The 27,500-nt window shown below is 43.2% G+C and overlaps 1 protein-coding gene across 7 annotated transcripts in view; it reads right to left on the reverse strand.

Annotated features, from left to right (window-relative positions):
• Nucleotides 1–27,500, reverse strand: part of LOC139756570 (uncharacterized) — a 383,673-nt gene that overhangs the window by 269,934 nt on the left and 86,239 nt on the right. For 6 of the 7 annotated variants that reach the window (XM_071676175.1, XM_071676174.1, XM_071676180.1 and 3 more), the window contains exon 2: nucleotides 20,325–20,358. In XM_071676175.1, coding sequence (XP_071532276.1) covers nucleotides 20,325–20,358 — 34 coding nt within the window. Of the gene's footprint in view, nucleotides 1–858; nucleotides 1,378–20,324; nucleotides 20,359–27,500 lie in introns of those variants that run through there. The other variant, XM_071676173.1, reaches the window with a different exon arrangement.

Consider the following 27,500-nt stretch of genomic DNA (forward strand, 5'->3'; position numbering starts at 1 on the left):
CATAAAAGAACTTCATTAAATCTTCCGCGATGGGCCTCTATCAATATGCGTTCGCAGTCGGGACAGATATTCCTTGACTGGCATTATCATGGCAGACGTCTCTTGGCTGCAGAGAATGATTTTATTAATGCACTAAATCTGCATATTTTTTTTTATTCCCCCTCCCCTTTTTATGGGTACGAAAGGAGGGAGTGTCGGACTTAGAGGGAGCGAGGCAGGGAGGGAATTAAGAGGGGGGGGGGGAAGAAGGAAGAACTGTGTGTGTGTGTGTGTGTGTGTGAGAGAGAGAGAGAGAGAGAGAGAGAGAGAGAGAGAGAGAGAGAGAGAGAGAGAGAGAGAGAGAGAGAGAGACTCTGTGAAAGAATGTCACACAGTAACAATGAAGAACAAGAGCGAGTCGTATACCCATTGTGTTGCCTTTGTTCCCTCGATCACAAAGCTAACGCGTCGGCAGTGAACTTCTGAAGGAGGAGGAGGAGAAGGAGGAGGAGGAGGAGGAGTGGGCAACTGCTGGTGCGGATGATCCTGGGTGATAAGGAAGGCCTTCGGCAGTTGCATACAGCAATAGGTATATCTATTCACTCCTTTACCCCACATCAATATACTCTTACATGCTCCTTTATACTCCTTTTCTTCAACGTATACATGAATGAATTAATTCATAGTATACTGTGAGACTCTAGATGTCTACCATGTATTCTATGTGTACAAAGCTAAGTCAGACAATTAACCTAATTATCTACCAACACATATTTCTTGTCTACCTAGGTACATGCACCTATTACTCTACTAACCATGTACTTATCTGCATTCCTGTCTTCCCCCATGCATAAAATAATGACGGTAATAACAACAAAATAATAATCAACGGTTTATTGAATTAACTGCAGCCAAAGGCTGAAAATTTACAGAGAAAATATACACAAACAGTAGGGCTATAAAGAAGGAGGGGGAGCGGTTGAAATAGGCAGCCTTTATACAAATACTGGGGTGGCAGTCTTCTGATTATTGTTGATGTTCACAATAGCTGGGATCGGTCTGCTCTTGCTGCAGTCTGCATGAGCACCGATCGACTAGAAACGGGTAGTGGTGCCGGACTGTGCATCTCGGAGACGAGGGATCTCTGGCTGCAGGAGTTGACGGTAACGAGGAAGATGCTGCGGTGGCTTCTACTCGAACTGTCGGATGAGGTTCAGGAGATGACTGGAGGTTGATAAAGTCCCAGGAAGCTTTTGTCAGTCGTCGCCAGTGATAATAATGGTAGAGTCGCTGACGTTCTCTCATCAAGAAGGGACATCCATAAGGGCATCCTTTGTAACGGATGAGGAAGAACGGGGGACCCATCACTGTGCCCTGTGGGACGCCGCTGGTAAGGGACTGGAAAGAAGAGATGGTCACTCGGACGCGTAAGGCCTGACGACGTTCACTAAGGAAGTGTACAAGCCATGGAATGAGACTTCTTTTCAGCTCAAGGTTGATGGCATTTAAGGATGATTATCTTATGGCTGATTAGGTCGAAAGTTTCGGTAAAGACAGCGAAGGTGAGAACTAAAGAGCCCTTGCGTCTTTCTGGGTTATGATAGAGCCTATGAAAGTGGCGAGGCAGTGGGTGGTTTGAAGAGGTCTTCCCCCTATCAAACTGGTGGGGGGTCAGTGAAAACCCAATTAAGCACTTAACTTTCACAGAACAAGCGGGGAAGGGGAAGGAGGTGGTTATCGCTGTGCTGGCAATGGGGGTCATAACTCATCGAAAGATTGCGGGCCTGCGCACTGGCATCGAGGGAGTACTCGAAGTCCTCCAATCACCGAAGCATTGTGGGTTTGCTGGAGAGATGTACAGGTGATGGAGTGTGGTGCTTTGGCTGATTCATGGGAGAAATCCCTATCGAGTTTCACCGGTAGGTCGATGGGCGGTGGTGTGTGAGGCCGTCAGGCAACTTGTAATTAATGCAATATCTTAGGGCTTGCTCGGGCCGTGAAGGCCATGTCCTTACGTACGTTGATAAGTGTATGACGACTTATCTCTGTGTTTAATTACTGATTCATACGCGTGTATCCTTCCAAACATCAAGACACGACCTCAATACCTTCCTCCACCCCCAAAGAAGCATAGATATCAGGACGTTAGAACAGTCGAACCTCACCCGTTGCGAACTTTCCCCATGTGATCGAAGGCTCCAGTACCCAACCTTATAATTGTTCCATCAAGCTTATCTCTCCCCTGCCAATGGGACTGACGATCGCCAACTGCTACCACCCCCAAACCCCCCCCTCTCGCAATAACCGGATCTGCCACCATGTTTTCCTTGGGAGAATGTGGTACAACAGCTTAAAAATTACGCCTTTTTTGTTTTTTTTGTTTTTTCCCAACCTCTCTCTCTCTCTCTCTCTCTCTCTCTCTCTCTCTCTCTCTCTCTCTCTCTCTCTCTCTCTCTCTTCCTCCACTCCCCAACCCGGCAATTCTGTACCCGCGGACGTGCTGGGAATTTTTGAAGCCAATCGAGACATTAGAGAAAAGTAATGTCTGGAAGAGGTATCGTTATAGGCTAATTTCGATAGTCCTCGGGGCTACAAGTCTATCGGCATGTTAGAGCTTAAGCGATCGTTAAGTACCTACGCAGCAGAAGATTAGGGGCTGTACACATCTGGGGCAATAAGAAGGGTCAGCCTGTGTTAAAGTATAGGAGGTGTGTTCCCTATTGAGGATCAGCCGTAGGTGTTGTTTTCCTACGGTGGGGCTTCATGTAGGGAGGCAGATGGAGACGGGTGTTTTTAGTGGGTGTTGCCCCTGTAGTGTTTCATATAAGTGACGACCAGGGGGTCAGTTGTTGTCAGGGGTAGTAATAGTAGTAACAGGAGTAGCAGAAGTAGTGTTAGTAGTAGTAGCAGCTGTAGTAGTATTAGTATTAGTGGAAGTAATGGTGATAATAATAGTATTAGTATTAGAAGTAATGTTGGTAGTAGTGGTAAGGTGGTAGTAGTAGTAGTAGCAGCAGTAGTAGTAAGGTGGTAGTAGTAGCAGTAGTAGCAGGGGTAGTAATAATAGTAGTAGTAGTAGTAGTATCGACTGTGGTGTTGCATGGTTTGTGTTCCATACATACGGGCATGAGCTTGGAATACAAGGCATGAGGTTGAGTTACGATGAGTGCTGAATGGTTGCTAATGGTGCCAACGGTATGTCAATGGTACCTATGGTATCATAAGAGGACATATGGTAAGATGATGGTGGGCTTTCGCTACGACTTGATTTTGTAGTCATGGTACCATTACAAGTAGAAAATCATACAAGCCTTGTCAATTTCTTTATAAAGGTTAGTAGTAAACACCCCCTAAAGTGAGCTTGTATATAAAGAAAAGGGAGATATTTCAACGGCTTACTCTCTCTCTCTCTCTCTCTCTCTCTCTCTCTCTCTCTCTCTCTCTCTCTCTCTCTCTCTCTCTCTCTCTGCCCATCTGTCGACGTTAAGAAAGGAGCAAAAGAATGTGGTTTGAATTAGCCAGATAACAGATCTTCATTAATTCAGTTCGCCCGTATCTAATCACTGATTACCATACGACACGTTATCTATTAATAATCGCTACGTATTAATCCCTTCCAGTAAAGAAGAAGAAGAAAAAAGAGAGGCTTTATGGACACGTCAAAGATTTTCATTGGACGACCCTCAACAAACGAGCCATCTCTTGAGTGGGAGTGGATAAGTCATGAATGATTACACAGGCATAGATCTACGATATGAGAGCACTGTTAGGTCGAAAGAGATAATTAGAGAAATATTATAAGCTTGTGAAGCCTCATTAATTTTCAAGGCTCTCATATGGTAATTATTATATGAAAATGATGGTGATTACTATAGGAAATCACCTTCCATTCTCGTACATTATAAAACGACCATGCTTTACTATAGCTTTCTCCTCTTATTCTGGCCTGTATATACATTGGGTGCTTCCTAATTTGCATAGAGGGCTACTTACATATATAATAAGTGTATAGTTTATGCCTATATTTTTTTGTTGTGCACGCCACGAAATTTACGAAGAATATTTGCATAAGATGGAGGCGGTGGGGTTTTAGAATACATGAGAGATGTTCTAAGACGAGACTTAAGAGAAAAAAAATGTAATGAAGGAAGAGGTGCTCTATTTGAAGAATCCTTCTAATCGGTTCACACACGGGTCCTTTGGCGCATTGCACCCTAATCCTTCCCCCACCTGAATCGTGAAGCCATCATACAAGGCTATTATCCTTTCTTCCTTGCCTTCGAACAAATGATCCTTATCATTATAAAGACATCCTACTCGAGGAAGAAAAGAAAAAGTGATGCTTTTTCTCCCTCCCTATATGAATAAAGTTATCTCGATTAGTAGAGTCAATTGGTTACACTTCTTAATGGAAACCAGAGTCCTATAGGAACCCCGGAGGACTCCATCGACGTAGAAGGATAGGGAAGTGAAAGAGAGCAGACCATATATATATATTCTACCAGATACTCTCCAAATTAAGTCATAAACTTCACTCATAGGGTGGAGTCAGTCTGCTCTGAGATCATAATCCTCATCTTCTCGTATCTCGAGAGACGCTGTATGTGTGTGTGTGTGTGTGTGTGTGTGTGTGTGTGTGTGTGTGTGTGTGTGTGGACAAGTGCGTGCATGTATCACGCACTCGGGCACGCTTAGTCATAAACACGTCTGCAACTCACACACAACTATACACACTTACAACTTCACATGGCCGAAGAGCCTGCGACGCACCATCATGTTAAGAAGAAATATCAGCCTTTACTTAAATTTAGCCAACCAGCTGAAACCTCCTATTGTACACACTTAACCCGTTTTACGCACACACACACACACACACACACACACACACACACACACACACACACACACACACACACACTTGACACTTTTAACCCATTTTTTACCTCCACGAACACACTCCATATACTCAAGTAATCCTTTTCTACACACATTTTATACTATATATTTGTAAATCATTTACAAACACACATACACACACACACACACACACACACACACACACACACACACACACACACATACACACACACACTTCCTACAGTATACTCGTAATCTCTTGCTTTACAAATACGACTCGTCATTCTACTCACGAAGGACCCCGACCACCTCAACGAAATGGGTATAACAATTCCTATTGACTTTGGTTACTCCCAAGGCGACAACTTACCCAGAACATGTGAAGTTTTGATAAAAGATTTCTCTTACATTTTCCTTTTTTTTTCCTCCCCTTCAAAGCTAATATCATCCAATTACTTTAAGCTTCCGTCTAGTGCTTTGTGAAAACGTCATGCCAGCCAATTTCATTTGCAATTTTATTCGCAGGGGGTTATCATGCAGCCGGTACAATTCACAGGAAACAGCAGGAGGGTATTCAAGATTGTCTCATGAATCTAATATGTCTTTTTCCCACTCTCTTATTATGTACTGGATTAAAAAAAAAAAAGAACACCCACCACACCCTCACTACCACCACTCTCTCTCCCTGGCATACTCGACCTCAGTGGAACTCGTCGTATAATTCTGTCAGTGTTGATTCTCTGGCGAGGCTTATACTTAAGGCTTAATGGACGAGTTTGAAGAGACATATAACACCATTTTGGATTCTACAATAATGTCTAACTTTTTTCCTTTGTTTCTCATGAGTTTTTTTTTTTCCTGCATCAAAGTAAGATAGTGATTATGGCAACTTGTTTTCTACCATATGGTGTGAAAATATAATGAAAGAAAAAGCTGTCCGTCCCATTGATTTCAGATACTTTTACCAATATTTCTGGTTCTACAGAGCTTTATGGTAAACATCTTTCTTGTCAGATTCCACAAAGGTCTGTGGCGAAGCTCTGTGGCGTTTCTTGACACCACTTTCTTTATATGGAGATGTAAATCATCCATATGGATTCTGAAGCGTTTTGTAGTGAAGACACTGTATTCTACCCTTTCTTTCCAGTGATACAGAGCAGCAAGGTCAAGTTGCCTCAGCGTGTCGCCCTTCGGCGAAGAATCGCTTAGCGATACCAAACATCACATTTCCTTTCATTCGCCTTTCGTGTGTGTGTTGATATTTTTTTTCCTTTCCCCCCATTTAAGTTAGAATGGCATTAATTTCTCTTTATAGCTTCTGGTGTTGGACTGTAGCTTTACCATAAATTCCAAAAAACCACTTTCCGACCTGATTCTTGTTCTAATCACAGCGGGGGGGAAAAAAGAAGGGTGGGTCTACTTCTTAACTCTCTGAATGGAAACAGAAAAAAAAAAAAGGATGAGAGGGTTTTCCAACTCAGACAATTGTCTTTCCGCACCCTCTTCCTTACCCCTATTCTTCCCACCCTTTTCTTCCCTCTATGCCTATCATTTCTAACCTCTCATGGACATACTTTTGTTTTTCTCCGGCTTTCTGTCGCCTCCTTTTCCTTGTTTCAGCTTGTGCTTTTCCACCACCTCTTCTTCCTCCCTTTCATCACCTACTCCTTATATATCTCCCTTAACTCCCTCTTCAATCCACCTTCCTTCTTCCTCTCGCTGTCTCTCCCTCCCGTCTAACAATCCCCCTCTTCTAACCTGTGATGTCCTTTCATCTCTTCTACCTTCCTCTCCCTCTCCATTTCCTTTTCCCCTGCCTTTCCTTCAAGCCTCCTTCGCGCCTCCCCATTCCCCTTCTCCCTTGCACCCCGCCGCCGCTCCTCTGCCGCTGCCACAGAGGAGACGACGCGCCGTCAACCGGACTCACAAGATCGCTACTATTCATTTCTTTTCCGTGAGAGTGACCATGGAAGACCGACTTATCGCCATGGCCCTCTGACCAACCAAGGCTCCCTCCTCTCCTCCTTCCCTCTCCCTCTCCCTCTCCTCCGCAGCCCATACCTTCTCCTGAGATGCTACCGAGACACGCTTCTCCCTTAATGGGTGTGAATAAGAGAGTCCTCTCCCTTTCTCCCTCCCTTAGCCAAATCTCTCCTCCTCCCCCCTTCCCATCTGTATAGATTAGGAATGTCGAGTGCTATTGCTGTCCACAAACAGACGATCTCGCCACAAGACCATCACGTCCTGTTGTTTGTGCTTCCCATGTGCTCCCACGTCCTCACAGCTGGCGACGAGTTGCCACTCAGGAAGCACAAATCTCTCCGGAAATCAAACCAACGAACCGAGTTCTTCAGCTGAGGAGAATTCGTAAGTCGTACGGCTTACCAAATGCCATTAAAGGCCCCATCGGAAAAAAGAATTAAGGGACAAATCACGTAATCGTTCCCTTTTCTATTGACCCATTGAAGCCTAGAATGATACATGTCGATGAATAGGTTTACTGAAGTGTTTGGTAAACATAGCTGACCACGACGCATTCACGGGCCGCCCCGGGTCGAGCTCGCATCGGTTCGAATACTTGTCGTAGGAGCCGGTCCCCAGTTAATCCATCTGTTTATTAACAATAAGAATGTTGAAGCACCTGTAGTAGGTTGAACACTTGTAGCAGATTGAACACCTGTAGCAGATTGAACAGCCGTAGCAGGTTGAGCAATTGTAGCAAAGTGGTGTTTAGGAATTCTGTCTGTCTGTTGTAAAAGGAACAACTTGCAGTAAGGGAGGTGGTCTGGTGAGGATGTCTAATGAGGATGTCTGCAACTAGGACGGGAAATGTGGAGAGGGAGGTGGAAATGGAGGAGGAGGAGGAGGGAAAGAGGGCGGGATGGATGAGGGAATGGTCGGAGGGAGAGAGAGAGAGAGAGAGAGAGAGAGAGAGAGAGAGAGAGAGAGCAGCAGCAGCAGCAGCAGCAGCAGCAGCAGAGCAAAGCCTCAACCCCACTTGACGAGCGGGTGGTATAATCCCTCTCCCTCTCCCTCCGTCCGTCTGTCATGCTCCTGCCCTGAACCCCAGGAGGATTCTGTCAGAATGCTCGCCCTGGGATGCTGAAGGACTGCAGTGGTGGAGTCAAGCCTCCGCAAAAGCTCTTCGCTTGATTTCTTTTTCCCGAACGTCTTTTGAAGGTCGGAGGATTATACGCAAGGCCTGAATCACGAGGTTAAGACGCTTAAGCTCCTTAGCGCTAGATGGTAATTATTACATGCTCGAGTTAACACTAAGTAATGGAACCTCATTAGTCAAAATGATGAATAATAGGACACACACACATACACACACAAACACACACACACATACACACACAAACACACACACACACACACACATATATATAAATATACATACATATATCTATATATATATATATATATATATATATATATATATATATATATATATATATATATATATATATATATATGTATGTATATTTATATATATGTGTGTGTGTGTGTGTGTGTGTGTGTGTGTGTGTGTGTGTGTGTGTGTGTGTGTTTGTGTGTGTGTGTGATGACAATGATTATAATACTGATTAACAGTTTACTGATTTAAGAAAAGGGGAGGGGAGTTAAACAGACACTAAAGTGGAAGTTTACTATTATTGGTGATCACAGTATTTGGGATGGGACTGTTCTTACTGTGGTCTGTTCGAGCTTGAATGGGCTCGACGAAGTTGTTGTACCGAACTGCAACCCGAGGACGAAGGATCTCAGGTAAAAGGAGTTAACGGTGGCGCAAGGTGGTTGTTCGAGAGAGTCGGAATGAATGGTGTTTTGAGCACCTACTGAGAGGGTGTGTAGGAGGGAGTGAAGATGATCTTGCTTTTCCCCCTTCTGCACCTTTTCTGGTAGGATGGAGGATGAGGAGGATGACCGGGAAGGGTAGGCATAGGTGAGTCGAAGAAGAATATAAGCTGTGTCGATGTTCTTGGGTTCGGGCGCAGGGAGTTCGAATGTCTTGAGTCGACGAAGCATATAGAGACGATAGCTGGAGGGGAAATTGATGATGGTGCTGACGTGTTCCTTTCAGCTCAGTTTATCGCCCAATGTGACAACGAGATGTTTGGTGGCCTGTGTGTGTGTGTGTGTGTGTGTGTGTGTGTGTGTGTGTGTGTGTTTTGTAGTCCTTTTGTGCGCCTTTTGTTGAACATCAGTGTCATATTCCTCGACATCTTCGCCGGCTTTAAAATGTGTAATAAGTCAAAGTCGCACACGAGTCGAAAAGACTGAAACAAATCCTCCGAACCATCTTCACCAAAAGGTCTCACTCTACGACGAATCATCTGTTTAAGTTGTTCGAAAACTGCTTCGTTATGCTCATCGAAGCCTATGGCATCGAACATCCCATCTATTGCTTCGACGCCTCGTTCATATGTCACCAGGAGGGCTCCTGGTTCCCTCATCTATTCGCTACCTTGATCACCCTCATTCTTCCTTAACGAGGGAGTTGGGACTTCGCCTCACTATGCACAATTTTGCCTTTCATAGATTTTTGTCTGTCGTCCAGCAGATGACCCCGTCACAGACCATCAGGTCTTCTGTTATCTGATTATCCCAAGTACTGTCCTCCACCAGATAACCTCGTCACAGACCATCAGGTCCTCTGGTGTCTAACTATCCCTAGTACTGTCCTCCTGTAGAAAAAGGATCTGCATTAGCGATTTTTGACCCCTTCCCACTCCCGAAATTGCACTAGAATCTGTCAACAACTTCATGTACGTTAGAAACACATTTGCTGAGAAGGAAACCTTGACAAGATTGAAAACGATTCGCTCTCACGAGCAAGTCAGCCGACAGACCACACCAGAACAGTAGCTCATATACCTTGACGCTGCAGAGTATATATATATATATGTATATATAAGTCCTTCAAGGTGTATATCATCCCATGTGGTGGTTGCTGCCAAATATGCGAAGGAGAGACATAAATCGGGAGTATGAGAGCACATGAAGAACTACAGGAGCAATGAGTGTGTTCACCTCCGAATTCAAAAGGTTATTCACAAGAGAGAAGGCAACCCACCCTCTCCTGTTCATTGTGACCAACACGACTATCTCATGGACGGGAGGAGGGCTTGGCGAGTCGTCAAAGACCCAGACGAGTTAAGAGAGAACATTTAGAAGCACACAGTTGCACAGAGAGAAAGTACAATGGCGCAAAATAATGGATTGTTTAACATAGCAGCTCCTGTTATATATATATATATATATATATATATATATATATATATATATATATATATATATATATATATATATATATATATATATATATATATATATATATATCTGTTTGAGGGTGTAAATAAAACTTTCAAGCATGGCTCCACCACCTTCTATGCTTCTTCCTTCAGCACCATATATGCTCCTTCCTCCTGCCACTCCCCTCACATCTTACATCCCTCCTCCCCTCGACCACTGACCTCACTTACCCCTACTCAGCACCAGTCATACACCCACTCTCCTCCCTTCTCCACCACCGCGTCAGGGTACATGAGCTGGTGTTTTTGGTGTGGTCTGTCAATGACTTGGCAAAAGTCGTAGGAGCGAGACGCTGTCTTTTTTTTTTATTTTTTGACAAAAGGACTTTTCGACAAGGGCGTTTCTTACATTTCTGTTGGCATTTTTCTTTCATGTAGTGACCGACGTGGCACGGGTAAAAACAAGTCCTAATCTTGGCCATCTCGGTTGAGACTAAAAATAAGGAGTGTTATGAAAAGAATCAAGAGATTAATCAGAGCTATGTAGCTGTCTGTGAACTGACTCGTAAAGCTAGGAAGGATATATGGGAAAAAACCAAACAAAAGAAGGAAGAGAATCCCATAACTTCGGTGTACGAGGAGGGGAAGAAGCATCATAACGGTCAATCCTCATGGAGCTGGTCTCCACACAGAAACCATGGGAAGCAACAGACAGTCACGCACACACACAGACACAGAGTGTCCGATATAACGCCTACAGAGGAGAGAAAGAGCAGCAACATTACGGCGAACGGAAGGGGATGGTTGAAGAGAGGTGATACCTGAAGAGTTACTGAGGTAGAAGGGCTCTGATTCCACTCTGGCTAAGAAAAAGGTGTGGAGGAATAGGAGGAGCCGACACTAGATACGTGAGCAGTACTCCATACTATGGGGGCGAGTAAGAAACCTCTACATAAGGCATGGCTGCTCACAGGGGAAAAAGATCACAACACTTTATACAAAATCCCCAGCTTTTGGGAAGCAGATTCTGTGATATTCATTATGCGGGGTTTTCCATGGTGGAGTAGCGGATATGGTTATGCCCAGCATGTTTATGTTATTGCAGGGATGAATTGTAGTGGGAGCTAAGACCCTCATTTTTATAAAAGTCATACTCTACAAGGGAAGCGTCTGATGTTAAGGTCAGTGGGGAAGTGTGTTGGGAGAGAACGCACCGCTGGGGCAGAGCAGGTCTTGCTACTTCTGACGAAGAGGTGGACGAAGGGACTGTAAGACATGGGATCGAGTAGATCAGCAAGAAGGAAAAGAATCGTCGTTCGATTGTGGTTGTGGTGACACTCTCCACTTAAAGAAAGAATGAGTTAAGTCTACTTTCTTGCTGTAGAGTACATTCAGAAATAACATCTTACTGGCACATCAGGGCATGGAAAACTTTGTAGAATATGCTATATATAGAATCCAAAGGTGAGATATGTACAAAGAGCGAGAGAGAGAGAAAATACCTTAAGCATCTAGGACCCAAGGTTTGTCAGCACCTTGCCTCCTATCACCAGAAAGAGAGTGGGATGCACAGTAGAGAAGTTTAAGTGTGCACTGGACGTGTAACTACAAAGTGTGCCAGTCCAGCCATGTTGTTTGGGGGGGCTACGTGGTGGGCCTGCGGGCTGCGGCTTCTAACAGCTTGGTCGACCAAAGATCCAATTCAATAGCCCAGGCCTAATCCTGACTGTGGTGGTGAAGACCATCGAAGACTTTACCAGCTATATATATATATATATATATATATATATATATATATATATATATATATATATATATATATATATATATATGTATATATATATGTATATATGAATATATGAATATATATGAATTACCTATTTGCATAGTGCTGGAAAGGAGTTCTTCACTCGTGTGTGTGTAAGTGTAAAGACCCCCACTAAAAATTTGCCCCTTTTATGACCCTCTTCCGCGTATAAAAACAGAGATGCATATATAACACAGAAGCCACATTGCACGAGTTTATTTCATTCTTTTTTTCCCTTATAATGAGTAAGCCTGGTGAGATTTAACTGTTCACAGCTCACCCCATTTTCCTCGATCCGTAAGCGAGAGAGAGAGAGAGAGAGAGAGAGAGAGAGAGAGAGAGAGAGAGAGAGAGAGAGAGAGAGAGAGAGAGAGAGAGAGAGAGAGAATAACATTTTAAATGATGGGACCGCCATCATGAGAGATTTAAAAGGCTTACCAAAAAAAAAAAAAAAAAGGCTAATATATACATCGGGGACAAATGGTTAGACCAGGGACGACGACAGGAAGATATTAGAAGTAGATTTCTTAGTCTCGTAAAAGGGGCAGAAATGGCCGAGCTCCCAGTAAGGCCTTTTACCACATACTGGAGGCAAAGTAGATTGCCTTTTATTGCTCAAGGGGCGATCTAGAGTACCTTTTAACGAGCAAGGGACAATTCAAAGTAGCTTGTATCTCAGATGGGACAATTTATCGTGTCTTTTAGCGTTTAATGGACAATCCAAAAAGCCTTTGAATGCGTAAGGAACAGTCTAGAGTAACTTCAATGGTATGAGGGGCAATCTAGTGCCATTTAGTGTATATGTGATAATCTAGGGTGCCATTTAGTGTGTATGTGATATTCGTAATACAGGAGGGAGTAAGAACTTGATGTCAGAAAATGTCGGACAGCGAGGGGAAAATGGTCGAGGTAATCCCAATTTCTTTTTGTTTGTTACAGCAGCAGCAGCAGAGAATACACTGAATCTCGGAGAGGTTATAATACAGTGGTATTACCTCTCATAGATATTTAAGCTTGACTCATTATCAGTTCATTTCAAGAGCCTTTCCAATAATGTGTGTGTGTGTCTGTGTGTGTGTGTGTGTGTGTATGTGTAATTACCAATTTGTACAGTGCGTGAAAGGAGTTCTACACTCATTGGGCCTCATTTCTTGCACACTCTCTAATATCACATAACTTCTTAAATTCATATATGCTCTCTGTATCTAACCATGTCCCTGGTCAGTCCCTGCTATTCATCAATCACTCTTATATACCATGAAAGTATTTCTTTACATCTTTATTGACAAGTTTATTTCATAATTCCTTGTTATGTCTCCTCGATGCTCCACCCCGTACATCTCTCAAAGACCTGTCCACTGTGTGTGTGTGTGTGTGTGTGTGTGTGTGTGTGTGTGTGAGGGGGTAGAGATGGGGGTGTGTGGTGGGGGGGTAGCGTGGGCCTGCCTCCAGGTATAAACTTTCTCAGAGAGAGAGGAAAAAAAAATGCCCTTATATATATTGTCATGGAGAAAAGTTTCCTCGTAAATAGGAGAAGAGTTTTCTGAAGCGGTATGTGAGTTCAGGTGTGAGTTACGGTTATGCCTGTTTGGCAGAGACGGTGAGGGACGATGCCATCCCATTACAATAGATCTGGGACTGCCCTCCATATGCTGTGATAGACAGCTGCAGCAGCAGGCTGAAAGGAGGAAGGTGGGAGGGTACCGGGTTTGGTCTGTGTGTGTGTGTGTGTGTGTTTCTGATTCGGGGAAAGGAGAGAGAGAGAGAGAGAGAGAGAGAGAGAGAGAGAGAGAGAGAGAGAGAGAGAGAGAGAGAGAGAGAGAGAGAGAGAGAGAGAGAGAGAGAGAGAGAGAGAGAGAGAGAGAGAGAGAGAGAGAGAGAGTCTATCTTTTTTCGACAGATCATGCGAAATCTCATATATATATATATATATATATATATATATATATATATATATATATATATATATATATATATATATATATATATATATATATATATATATATGATTAACTCCCAGTATCTTTGGACAATAGAAGTATCATAATGAGACTAAAGATCTTGAAAATCTGAGATCACAATGTAGAATATCGCGAATAAAGAAATGATAAATAACGTAAGGTTAAAAGGATAAAGAGAGGAAAGGAGGGTGGCGGCAAAGCTGATTAAACGACAGGAAAAAAAAAGTAATAGTTAATTTACTAGGGGGGAAAAATGTTGCATAGGGGAGGAATGAAATTAGATTAGCAGTATGTAATAACCAGGATCACCCCAAAGGGGGTAGGGGGTGAAGTGGGGCTTGGGTTTTGGGGGGTGAGGAGAGGTTGGGGGTGTTGGATGAGAGGTTTGAGGTGTGAGTGTTATGGGAGAGACTGGAGGTTAGATTGGGGTTGCTGAGTGGGAGGAGGTTGAGGAGGTTTTAGACGAAGGAAGGACGGGGTGTGTAGGGTTGGGAGAGGAGGAGGAGGAGGTGGAGGTTGGTTGGGGGAGGAAAGAAGATGGTAAGTCGGGTCCTTAGGAATGACAGGGACTAGGGAGTGGACGTGGCAGGGGATTGTCTTGGGAAGAAAGATGGTACAAGAAGACAATAGCGTTTCGACCAGAAGAAAGAAAACGGGAGGAGGTAGACTCGAGATCAAACCTCAGCCACCGAAGAGAACAACAGAACAGAATACGGATTGCATCCTTCGTTCCTTTAGACACTGACCAAACATCCTTTATGCTGAGAATCTCCCTCTTTTATCCCCCCTAGGTCAATGGGTGACATAAGAGTCGCCTGCCTTATTAGTCCAGAGTGTAAGATCAACCTTATGTGCGCGTCAAGGTGTCTGCTTGAACTGGGTATGAGTGATGGAGAAGACGGGAGAGGGGTAAGAAGGGGGAAAAGAGAATGAGTGGAGATGGAAGATGTAAGCAAGAGGGGACAGAAGGAAGGGGAGGAAGGAGGAAAGGGAAGGAGTGAAGGAGGAGGAGGAGAGGTGTTACGGAAGACAAGGCGGAAGAAGAAAGACAGAAGAGAAGGAAGAAATAGAGATAGAAGGATTAAAAGAGTGAACAAAGAAAGGGATGAAGGAAAGAAGGGATGATGAAAAACAAACAAGAAGAAAGAAGAGAGAGGGAAGAATGAAAAGAGAGAAGGAAAAAAAGAGAGTAAATAAAATGGAATTATGGGAAGGAGAAACAATGGAAGGACTTATAACCAGACGATGAGAGCGAAAAGACTCGGAAATGCTGTGATACAATGCTGCTATAGCGACAAACAGGATGACCAGGAGAAGAAGAAAACGTCGATACAGAAGAGTGTGTGGTTGAAGGAGATATAGAAATAATCACACGATCATTCAGACGTGATTTGAGCCTCTTGTCAACAGATCTGATTCTACAGTTTATCACACAGGGGAGTAAATCGATGTGGAAATGTTTATACTCATCAGCGAACGTTTCTGTTCGCTCGTTATTGTGTCTGTCTGTCTCGCAAGGGCCAGTGCCTCATACCTAACGTTTTGTGCCCATTGGTTTAAAAGCTTCCGCTCACTTGATATAGCGTTTATACCTATCTAACAATGCCGCTTTCTCTTAGCTAACGTTTCTACCCACTGGGAAAGATCTCTTCTTATTTAGTAACGTTCCTTTCCTTATCTAACAATACTTTAACTCACAACTAACTTTTCTATCCATTAGTAAAGATTTCTGCTAACTTGGTAACGTATCTTTATCTATCTCACAATGCCTCTGCATTACAGCTAACGTATCTATCTAGTAGTAACGATTACTGCTGAATTGGTAACATCTTTATCTCTATATCAATACCTCTGCTCCGCAGCTAACGTTCTTATCACCCATCAGTAAAGATTCCTCTGTACTCAGTAACGTATCTTTACCTATCTAACAATACCTCTGCTCCACAGCTAACGTTCCAACCCATCAATAAAGATTGCCAACTGTCCAGTTAGCGATTTTACACCTACCTGACAATAATAATCCACACCCCATCCCTCCTTACCTTTCAAATAACGTTTTTTTCTTCTTTTTTTTTCTTTTTGTAACGCAACGTTTCCCACCCCATAAAGGAGCGTTCATCCCCACCATTCCAGTAATGCATCCGTTACCCCTCGGACGTCAGGCGGTAAAGGAGAGTTAGATGCGCAGGACACACACACATATACAGAGCGATTAATCAAAGGGAGAGACGCGAAAGGCAGGAACAACAACCCAATAGGGAGACAAAAAATTTTGTAATAAAAAGGATTTGAATCATGAGGAGGAGGAGGAGGAGGAGTAGGAGGAGGAAGGGGGGGGTGGGGATCGTCGTCAGACATAGCTGGGGTTGGACGAAAAAAAAAGAAAGTGATTCGCTGATTCGTCCCTTTGTAGGTAATTCCTTTGTAGGTGATGGTTGAGCTGGACTTGCTCAAGGCGATGGATGACATTGTGAAGGCAAAGGTGTGTGGAGAGATCACATGAGAGGGGGAACTGATGGTAATCTATTGTTTGTTTACATGTTTGCGAACTTACAGTCAGGACGATTTCTCCCGCACTAACACACACACACACACACACACACACACACACACACACACACACACACATACATACACACACATATCATGTGACCCGATGACTCATCTTAGTGAACTCCTGTAGCTTCAACGCTGCGCTCCAACCAGTAGCAGGGAAACGATGTGCCTCCTTTGGAGTGAGAAATTACTGGACGAGATGTTACTGTTTATATCGTTCATTGACGACTGTGTGGCTTTTGCTGAACGTAACGTCCCTATTGTATGGTACGTAATAATACGAAGCTAACGTAATATATGAAACAAACCAATACTTCGACAGGTCTGGCGAAGCCGGAGATGCATTTAGCCAAGAGTGGCAGTAATCAGTTCATATTCTAATCATAGGCTACTAATCAGCCCCAGTGGGGAAAGGGGGGGTGTGATAATTACATATAGTTACATCGGCCTTAATTGTCATAGACGGAGACTTGGTTTCAAGAACCCAGTCCGTGGATTTCTTTTAACTCCACCAGATCCGTTGAGCAGTTATAGGATTTAAACAATAAATCCGACAGGGATTTCAGCTCTGGCCCCATAAATCCTATGACGATTCGAGACAGAAAAGCAAGGAAAATAATAGGATTAATATAATTAGTGACAGGATGAGTTTGTGAAACTTGAAACTCTGCCTGAGAAAAAGTAATTCATATCCTAAGAAAAGTTATTAGTGTAATCATTCTCTTAAAGACAAAGGCAATTAGTGTAATTGGATTTACATGAAGAGTGCATGAATCTTGAACTTTGCCTGAGTAAAAGTAATCCATACCCAGGCTAAAGTAATTAGTCTAATCAGTCTCTTATAAGTAAAGGTAATTAATCTGAATGAGTTATCTCTTAAAGGTAAAGGTTGTTGGTTTAATCAAATCATCTCTTAAACTCTAAGGGCACGAGATAAGTGAGAGACTTATTTCTCCTCATAAACTAGGAACGTCCCATTTTCTTTTACAAAAGGAGGAGTAAAGAGATGCACAATAGGTCAAAAAAAAAAAAGTATTTCCATAGCTTTAGAAATTAATATAATACGAAAAGTAATTCAAAACTTTTTTTCAATCAAAGGAAGCCTGATTATATTGCACTGGGGGAGGAACCACACCGTAAGTTTTAAAAAAAAAGCACATGTATAAATTCACGATCAATCAAAGGCCCCCAAAGCAAGATCAACACCACATAGAGTAAGGCTGAGCCTTACAATACATTGCATAAAAAAAAGCAAAATAGAGCTTTGTGCTTCGAACAAAAGATGGCGTTATAGAGCTTTATGATCGTAACGTCAGCACAAAAGAGCTTTTTGATAGATACTGCAACACACCATAGCTTTACAGTCATTAGAAAGTAACCTTGTATTAGCGTTGATATATATATATATATTTTTTTTTTTTTTCAAACTATTCGCCATTTCCCGCGTTAGCGAGGTAGCGTTAAGAACAGAGAACTGGGCCACTGAGGGAATATCCTCACCTGGCCCCCTTCTCTGTTCCTTCTTTTGGAAAATTAAAAAAAAATTGAGAGGGGAGGATTTCCAGCCCCCCGCTCCCTCCCCTTTTAGTCGCCTTCTACGACACGCAGGGAATACGTGGGAAGTATTCTTTCTCCCCTATCCCCAGGGATAATATATATATATATATATATATATATATATATATATATATATATATATATATATATATATATAAACAAAGCCTTCTGGGATAATCACACTACATCAACGAGAGAAAAAAAAAATGTTTTCCAGTTTCGAGAAGAAAAAAGGTCAACATTAAACACGAACTAAAGAGCAGGGGGAAAAAAATATAAAAGGGTCTTTCTCTAGGTCGTGAGGATTTAGACTTCAATAAATATATGGTTAAACCCCAACTCCCACCCGGCACGATACACAATACACACCTTCTCTTTCCCTAGTAACCTGCCAGTGCCCCTATAGGGACTACTTCCCCCTCAGCAAAACTACCATGGTTCACACTACTACCTCCCCCTTGGCAAACTGCCATGGTTCACACTAGCACGTCTCCCTAAATGAACTACCATGGTTCATACCAGCACCTTCCTCTCAGCAAACTACCATGGTTCACAACACCCCCGTCCCCTCTTAGCAAAGTACAATGATTACCATACACGCCACAACCTCTCATTAACAAACTACCATAGGAACCATAATCACCACGTCCCTCTAGCGAACTACTGCGGCTACCATAAACACCATAAACACAAACTACCATGCCAACCGTAACTACCATGTCTACCATACGCACCATCCCCCCCTTCTAAACCTTAGCAAAACCAATAGCATCTGTACCATACCCCACTGAAGCGATTGCCCACTTTAACTAGCCCGTCATAAGGGGTGGTTGGACGGGGGGGGGGGGGGTTGTTTTCCACTCACCCCCCCCACCCCACCATTCCTGTAATTTATTTTTGACAACTTCCACTTAAACAAACTCTTATTTTCCAGGACCCAGAGCCTAAGGGAGGCCGTCTGGAAAACCCATTGGCCGTGTGCAGACCAGTCCCCAGCAGATCCTATGGAAATCCTATTTATATCTTCTTTTTTTTCTTCCCCTTCCTATGGACTTCACCACACTCACGATCGGCCCCCCACCTCCCCTGACCAAAGGCTTTAGGCACCAGTGGCATGTGTTTGCTTAAAGATTCTACTCCGTATGGTACTTTCAAGTGAGCTGTGAGTGCATGGGGAAGTGTGTGTGTGTGTGTGTGTGTGTGTGTGTGTGTGTGTGTGTGTGTGTGTGTGTGTGTGTGTGTGTGTGTGTGTGTGTTGGGGGGTTGAGGGTTAGAGGGAGATGCAGGGGGGTGAGAGGGGCGGTGGTGACTGGAGGGGGGGGAGAGTTGTGCGGCAGGGGTTGCTATATCTCTCTCTCTCTCTCTCTCTCTCTCTCTCTCTCTCTCTCTCTCTCTCTCTCTCTCTCTCTCTCTCTCTCTCTCTCCCTGTGCCACACTCCCTTCGTACCTGTTGAGGAGGAGAGCAGGGAATGAGGCCGAGCCATTAGCCTACTCCTCCTCCTCCTACTCCTCTTCCTCCTCCCCCTCCTCCCCCTCCTCCTCCTCCTCCTCTCCCAGTGTCCCAATACTCCCCTTTATCGCTGTCAATGCACAGTCTGTAGGGCGGAAAGTGCCATTGGCTTTGCCTAAGTTTACCGATGGTACGTCTAGCTGGAGGGCAACTTGGGAGCAAAGTGGGGGACAGACAGTGCTAAAGTGTACTGCACTTACACGCATGATTAAGTCGTAACTGAATTGCCTGCACGAGTAGTCTTAGCCCATGTGGGTTTGCGGAGGACGAGGGAGACGAGTGGAATGGGGGTGGAGAGAGAAAGAGAGAGAGAGAGAGAGAGAGGGGGGGAAGAAAGTGTTACTCGACTACTGAATACGGCTCTCTCTGTGTTTGCTCGGGGCCCTTATTGACTCTCTCTCTCTCTCTCTCTCTCTCTCTCTCTCTCTCTCTCTCTCTCTCTCTCTCTCTCTCTCTCTCTTCCTACTCTCCTCCTCCTCCTCCGCTCCTCCCCCTTACCGCTTCCATTCATATACATTTCTCCCTAAAACTGGTGTGGACAGTACGGGAACTGCGTCCATTAATGGGATATGGGTCGCAACTCATTTTCCATTGGTTCATAACATTGTAAATGGGTCATTCTTTATTACCATGAAGCACTGAAGACTCTCACATATGAACCTATCTATTACTAACTGGTATTTCTTATATATATATATATATATATATATATATATATATATATATATATATATATATATATATATATATATATATATACACACGTTCTCTTTTATTTCTTCTTTTGGTGATTTCACTAATTTTCGTAAGTTTCCAATATTACAAATTTGGTTCGTACTTACACAGGTGTGGCTGTCGGAACTATTCCCCTCGAAGCTGAAATGACAAAAAAAAAAAAACACTTTTAGTGAAAGGCATTGACGTTTTCTTTCAATATATACAAAGGCCATCTGCCTCTTGGTAAACATCACAAACATATGAGCATCGGTATCATATAGATAGAAAATGGGAGAGTAGACTGAAGCATAACTAATAACAACATTTCGATAAATCTATAATAAAGATAAGGATGAATTTCTCGACGATAAAAAGTGTTAACAATAACAGAAATCTATTGTTGATAAAACCAGCGTGAATGATAAGACTTATGTATAATAGATAAGGTTTTTCTTTTGTTTTTGGAAAGCATCATTAGAACCAATCCTTTTCCCCAACTCTGAAAAACAAAAAAAAGATCAGCTTCATATGTGATATACTGAAAAAAAAAAATCAATGTAGTTATCTTCAATGTAATTATCACTACTTCAATGTAATCACTTGCTACTTCAGCTTGATTATTCATTGCTCCATCAGCACTTGCAAAGAGGACAAAAAAATGATTCAGCTAATGGAGAAAGAAACGAAAGAATATATTACATAATTTCTAAGCAATAAAGTCTCATTTTCTACAAGAGAAATAACAAATATTCACGTGTTTATGTTCTACCGGACACTCTGCCTGGGAACACGCCCAGTGACAAGTCACCTCCAACGAGGATGGATCACTGTCAGCGAACGGAAGAGAGAACAACGTTCCTCGAAAGACTTACTCGGTCTAAAGGAGCCTACCTTACGCTGCTTACGCTCGAAGCGTCAGGAACTCCATAGCGACACTCAATAACGCCTTAACCCTTTCCCCTTGACGTTGAAAAAAGTGAGCAACTGTTACTTTATAAAGGCCTAAACATTTAGGGAGGTACTTTAAAGATATTTCGTATTCTCAGCTCTTTTTTTCTTATCCAACCATACAATTGGAGAGCGTACAACGCCCTCTGTCCACCAAGCAGCATTCAGAGCGTATATGATTAATGGTCATTCATATACTTTATTCTACCCCTTTACTAGGAATCCTCTCTATATGTTATAAAAGAGGTTTTACTTTAAAAGTATACTTGCTCACTTTCTCGTCGAACACATAAACATACACACACACACACACACACACACACACACACACACACACACAAAATAAAAAAAAGGCACCATAAAAACACTTTATAGACTCCCATGCCATTGGGAGATCCCATGAATATAAGTGTACTTCAAAAGCACTTTACACAACCCGTTCTAACCCTCTCCATTCCTGAAAAAAATGATGTCAAAAAGTGTGTTGTAAAATCACGTTAGGTTCCCTGACTTCCTCCACTTCACACCTACTTATAAAAGTGGACAGTGTGAATACTCAAGTGAACTTTGAATGCACTACAGAACTCCTGACCTTACCCCTTACTACACTCACTTCAAAAGTGGACAGTATAGGTACCACAGATCCCCCGTCTCCCCCGTACGACAACTCACCCCATTCTCACCTCCTTCCCCTCTGTTCTCTGGGGTGTTGGGGAGAAGGGTCTTGTTGATTCCCCAGAGGGAGTAGCGGGGGCGATGGCCCCTCCCCCAGGACACATCACACTTACAATATCCGAAGGAGACGTTAACTTGACCTTCGCTTGAGGAGGCGGCGCCCCCTGAGGCAGAGAGAGAGAGAGAGAGAGAGAGAGAGAGAGAGAGAGAGAGAGAGAGAGAGAGAGAGAGAGAGAGAAAGCGATAGCGGGGGAGAGGAGAGGGTTTTAAAGGGTCAGTGCCGGTAATATAACAGATCCGGTGAGATGGTTGGGGAGGCTTCGGTACCACTTTGATTTGTGTTTTGTTTTGAGGGACTGTTATACATTGTGTGTGTGTGTGTGTGTGTGTGTGTGTGTGTGTGTGTGTGTGCGCGTGTGCTCGTGATGTATGCATATGTGTATGTAACGACTATGTGTGCTCTGTGGGCAGGGAGTTTTACACTCTTGGGGCCCCCATCTCTTGAGCTTTATCTACTGTCATACAACTCCTTCAACATCATTATGCTGTCCACATTTCACAGCTTTATCATCCAGCTTCTTATTCCATTCCTCCATTACTCTCATACTACAAAAAGCACATCCTTATATCTTTTCCAACACGTTTCTCGCTTTATATTATGTTATGGCCACTGGCTATTATGTCCTTAAGTCTTTCGAAGAACTGTACCATTTTTGACATCATCAGACTGGTTTAGAAACTTCGAGGTTGTGATCAGGTCACCCCTTACCCTTCTTTATTGGATGGTGGACAAAGCTAATGCCTCTAGGTTTTCCTTACACCTCAGCTCTCCTGATTCTGGTACTATCTCTGCTGCCTTCCTCCAGACCTTCTCTATTTTCAGTGTTTCTTCAGTGCAGCGACCGAACTTGAGAAGCATATTCTGCTAATGGCCCACTGCAGAATATGATCAGTTGCTGAATGTATCCATATCCATATATTCGAATGCATACGTATGAATTTATGTATGTATGTATGTATGTATGATGTATACATCTGTGTTTAGTAGATGTGTGTGTGTGTACCTAGCTGTTTAATACGTGCGTCCCCCCCTCTCCCCCGTATCTCCATCTATGTAACTATATACACCTGGGAATTCCTTCTATACTCACGCGAGCCATCCCCAGCAATATAGATATAATAAGTTAGCTTAGATGACGGCACAGCCGCTATAAATTCGGCACTGTTTGTCCGAGAGGCAACGGGGAGGGGAACATAGACAACACATTAAAAATACTGTGGAATAACACTACTGACGGGCATCCAACACAAAGAAACTAAACAACAAATACAGAATGGAAACTCCAGCTTTAGAAAGCCTAACAGAATGAAGGTATCAGTTGCCAGTCTTGGCAAAAATATAGCTAATGGGTATATGGCATGCAGAGGGCGCTTGTACCTTACGAATATACCCATGAATACAACATATGATGGTTAGTATGAAGACATGGTGTGTGTGTGTGTGTGTGTGTGCCAACACCTGGGAATGGGTTAGTGTATTTACCTATTTGTATTTACCTATTTGTTTAGTACAGGCTGAATGTTCTGTACTTGCAGGGCCTCCCCTCCCTCCCATTTCTTGACTTGTATGTGTATATCTATGTGAATGTCTGTGTATATACATGTTTGTGTGTGTGCATAGATGTCTATGCGTGAGTGGGAGGAGGGTGGGTATAATGTGTGTATGGGTATGTCTTGTATGTAGAGGTATATGCGTTAGGTATAAACAGGCGTCTAACGACTCACCATCACCGTTTCATCATCAGTAGACACTTTCATCACTTATCATCACTTCATCACTACCGTCAATAAGACACCTTCATCTCCCACCATCACCATCATCATGAACAATGGACATCTTCACTTCCACCAGTCATCATTATCACCAACAAACATCACCGTCACTCACCACCACGCCATCACGCAAGATCACTGCTAGGGACAGTGTTGGTGATGGGGAATGATGGAGATATCTGTTGGTGGTACTATTCGTGATGGTAAATGATACTAAAGTATCCACGCACATACAAAACACACATAGCATGAAAACAGGCAATTCCAAATGGGTAATCACATGCCCAAGTCGCGAGGAAAGTGTAAGACATTACGACCAAGTCCACAGAGCGGGTCTGATAGACGTATGATGAAATTCAACCAGAAGAGAAAATGCTAAGTAATGAGGATGCGACACGGTGAAAGAAAGCTTCGTGACGATTATCATCTAGCAGGAAATAAACTGCAGGAATCATGTATGTGTGAGAGGGACGCAAGACGCAAAGGCCGACATGTTCCAAAGCCAGATGCCAGAGTCCCACCTTAAGGGAACAGTCAAGGAGACTAATTGCGTTCCGGCAAAGGATTCACATCATGTGAGGGTCCGACACTACAGTGTGATTATCAAGTCTTTCATGGCATTTCAAGTATCACAGAAAACTGATAGGGGGGAAATGTCCAGTGGAGGGCAACAAAGATGGTGAGAGAGAAATGAGAGATCTGACTTAAAGGGAAGGGTTCGAGGCCTTGAATTGTGTTCACCATAGAAAAGAGAGGAGTAACGTGTGACCTAAACCTCAGTTTTTATGTTTTTACTTCAATCTTTTCTTCGAAAGATGCGAAGAATATTAAAGAAAGATTAATAGATTAGGAGGCCTATGAGTATAAAAGATTCCCTTCCCATACAGTACATTTTGGTAAATACACACACACACACATACCACACTCATAAAAAAAACATACATACATACATACATACACAAAAAAACACAAACGCAGAGACAGACAGACAGACAGACAGACAGACAACACACACACACACACACACACACACACACACACACACACACACACACACATATACCCAGCACCCAATATTTGACTCATTCCGCCAGGAGAATGAGGAGGAAATTGCTTATGTAACGTCCACATGCGAGACCCATTGACAGTTTAAGTAGCTATACATTAAATTAGTCAGCAGGCAGCGCGAACTGGCTAATTACCATAAAGATATGAAATATTGACGATGTGATGAGCTTAACTTTGACGACTGCCATGGGAACTGTTTATTATATGTATAGAACTGGACTGTGATATGGTGGAAACGACGCCTGTAGAGAGATGGGAGAGGGGGTGTGTTAGGGAGGCGGGGGTCATGTGAAGGACCAAAAAAAAAAAAAGGGAGAGGATAGAGGGAGGAGAGAGAGGGGGAAAGAGAAGTAGAGAGAGGGGGAGGGAGGGAAAAAAGGATAGATAAGAAAAGAAGGATGATGGTTCATAGGAATTTAGCAGACGGGACAAAGAGATGAGTGAAAATGGACACAGGGGATGTCAAGGATCGAAGAGGAATTAAGGAAATGAGACAAATCGGAAATCTGAGAAAGAAAGGGAAAGATGAAGATAAAGGATTGATAGGAGAAAGAGGGAAGAGCAAAGTGGGTTGAAAGTAGACGGGTACCAGAATAGAAACGAAAGGAATAGATAGGGTATGATAGCCAATAAGGGAATAACAAAGAGTAAAAAAGGAACGAGTAGGAAATGAAGAAAAAGAAAAGAGATATAAAGAAAGAAATTATAAAGGAAGAAGATAAATGAATGAAGAGACTAGTAAGATATACTCGTAAAACAAAGATGAGAAAAAAAAAACACCTTGGGTTAAACAGTGAAGGAATGAGAGAAATGTGACGCTTTCTCACTCTCCGATAGTCTGCCAAGGGCGCCCACGTAGTCAATAAATTATCACCCATTTTGAAGGCATTACGAGACCGGAATTTACACTCTTAACAAAGGAGGTTAATGGCTATAAAGATTAACGAGGGGAGAGAGATAAGGAGGTAAAAGGACGAAGAAGTCCCTGAATAGCATCCTTATGTATATGTTTGCCTGTCCTCTCCTCCCTCCTGACTCCCACATAGGGATGGTTGGCACAGGGAGTGTAAACAAGACTGTATATTAAAAGTTCATCTGGAGTTCAGAAAACAAGAGTCGGTCAGCGTTTGTCAGCGGGTCGTTCATTGTACAGATAGGAAAGCGTGTCTGTAGGTGGCTCTCAATCTGGGCCCCTCCGCCCCCCTTCTCCTCCTCCCCCCCAAAAAAAAGAAACGTCCTTGTTTGTCTTTCTTTTTGTTTGTTGTGTAAATATATGTTTTTTACAGTACAGGGAAGGACGGGAGATTTTGTGTGTATACCCTTGTGGCCTTAGTGTCTTGAACATTCTCTGCCATCGAGAACTTCGTCAAAATTTATGTATGATGTCTTGTGAGATCCCTCGTCCCAGTGTTGCACCACAAGCGTAATGGCCCCCATCTCAGACAATACAGAGACCACTGCAAAAAAAAGACACCCCCCATCCGAGTTCGAACAGACCACTACAAGAACAGCCCCACACGAGTTCGTACAGACCATTCCAAGGCCCTTCACCCCACCATCCAAGTTCGAACAGACCTCTACAGAAACAACCCCATCCAAGTTCAAACAGACCACGACAGAAACAACCCCATCCAAGTTCAAACAGACCACGACAGAAACAACCCCATCCAAGTTCGAACAGACCACGACAGAAACAACCCCATCCAAGTTCGAACAGACCTCTACAGAAACAACCCCATCCAAGTTCAAACAGACCACTACAGGAACAACCCCATCCAAGTTCGAACAGACCACGACAGAAACAACCCCATCCAAGTTCGAACAGACCACGACAGAAACAACCCCATCCAAGTTCGAACAGACCTCTACAGGAACAGCCCCTTCTTTGTTCGTACAGACCACTACATCAACAGCCACCATATCTCAACCATTATGGCCATCGTTAACATCAGTAAACTACCACCCCAGCATTTATGCAAAGACTGGCTGCTTAACCCACGACCCGTTCTCCTCTTGAGGGGCCCCATTTTCTATAATGTGTTCTTTTCGTTTGTATATTTTCATCCTTTGGCCGGAGTTAATTCACTTCACAGTTAATAATACATTGTCAACATTATCATTATTTTTCATGATTATCATCTTTGATTTATCAGTATTGCTATCATTATCATTAACATTACTATTATTACCATTATCGGTATTTATGTCAATATCATTATTATCTATCATTGTCAGTATCATCATTGTCATTATTAGAATTATCATTGATATCACCATAATTGCCATTATCATGATTATCATCATCATTATCATGACACATATTCGCATATACATATAGACACATATACCGACACACACACTGACGTACACAGAGAAACACACGTACACAGAGAAACACACACACACACACACACACACACACACACCTCACACATGTTTACACCCTCGGAATATCTCAGACACAAACACCAGCCCATTTAAACACACCGGAGCACATACACCACGAGATACCCGACTCCCCAAAGCTACATATATGCAAGGAGCGCCAGGCAAAGTACCACACAGCACTGCACCCATGGTCCCACCTCCAGGGGCAGGGCTGTGTGTGTGTGTGTGTGTGTGTGTGTGTGTGTGTGTGTGTGTGTGTGTGCAGAATGGGGTTACGGGGGAGGTTGGAGGTGTGTGTGTGTGTGTGTGTGTGTGTGTGTGTGTGTGTGTGTGTGTGTGTGTCTGGGGAAGGTGTGTGTGTGTGTGTGTAGAATGGGGTTATGGGGGAG

The sequence above is a fragment of the Panulirus ornatus genome, chromosome 22, assembly GCF_036320965.1.
Source record: "Panulirus ornatus isolate Po-2019 chromosome 22, ASM3632096v1, whole genome shotgun sequence".
NCBI lineage: Eukaryota > Metazoa > Arthropoda > Malacostraca > Decapoda > Palinuridae > Panulirus > Panulirus ornatus.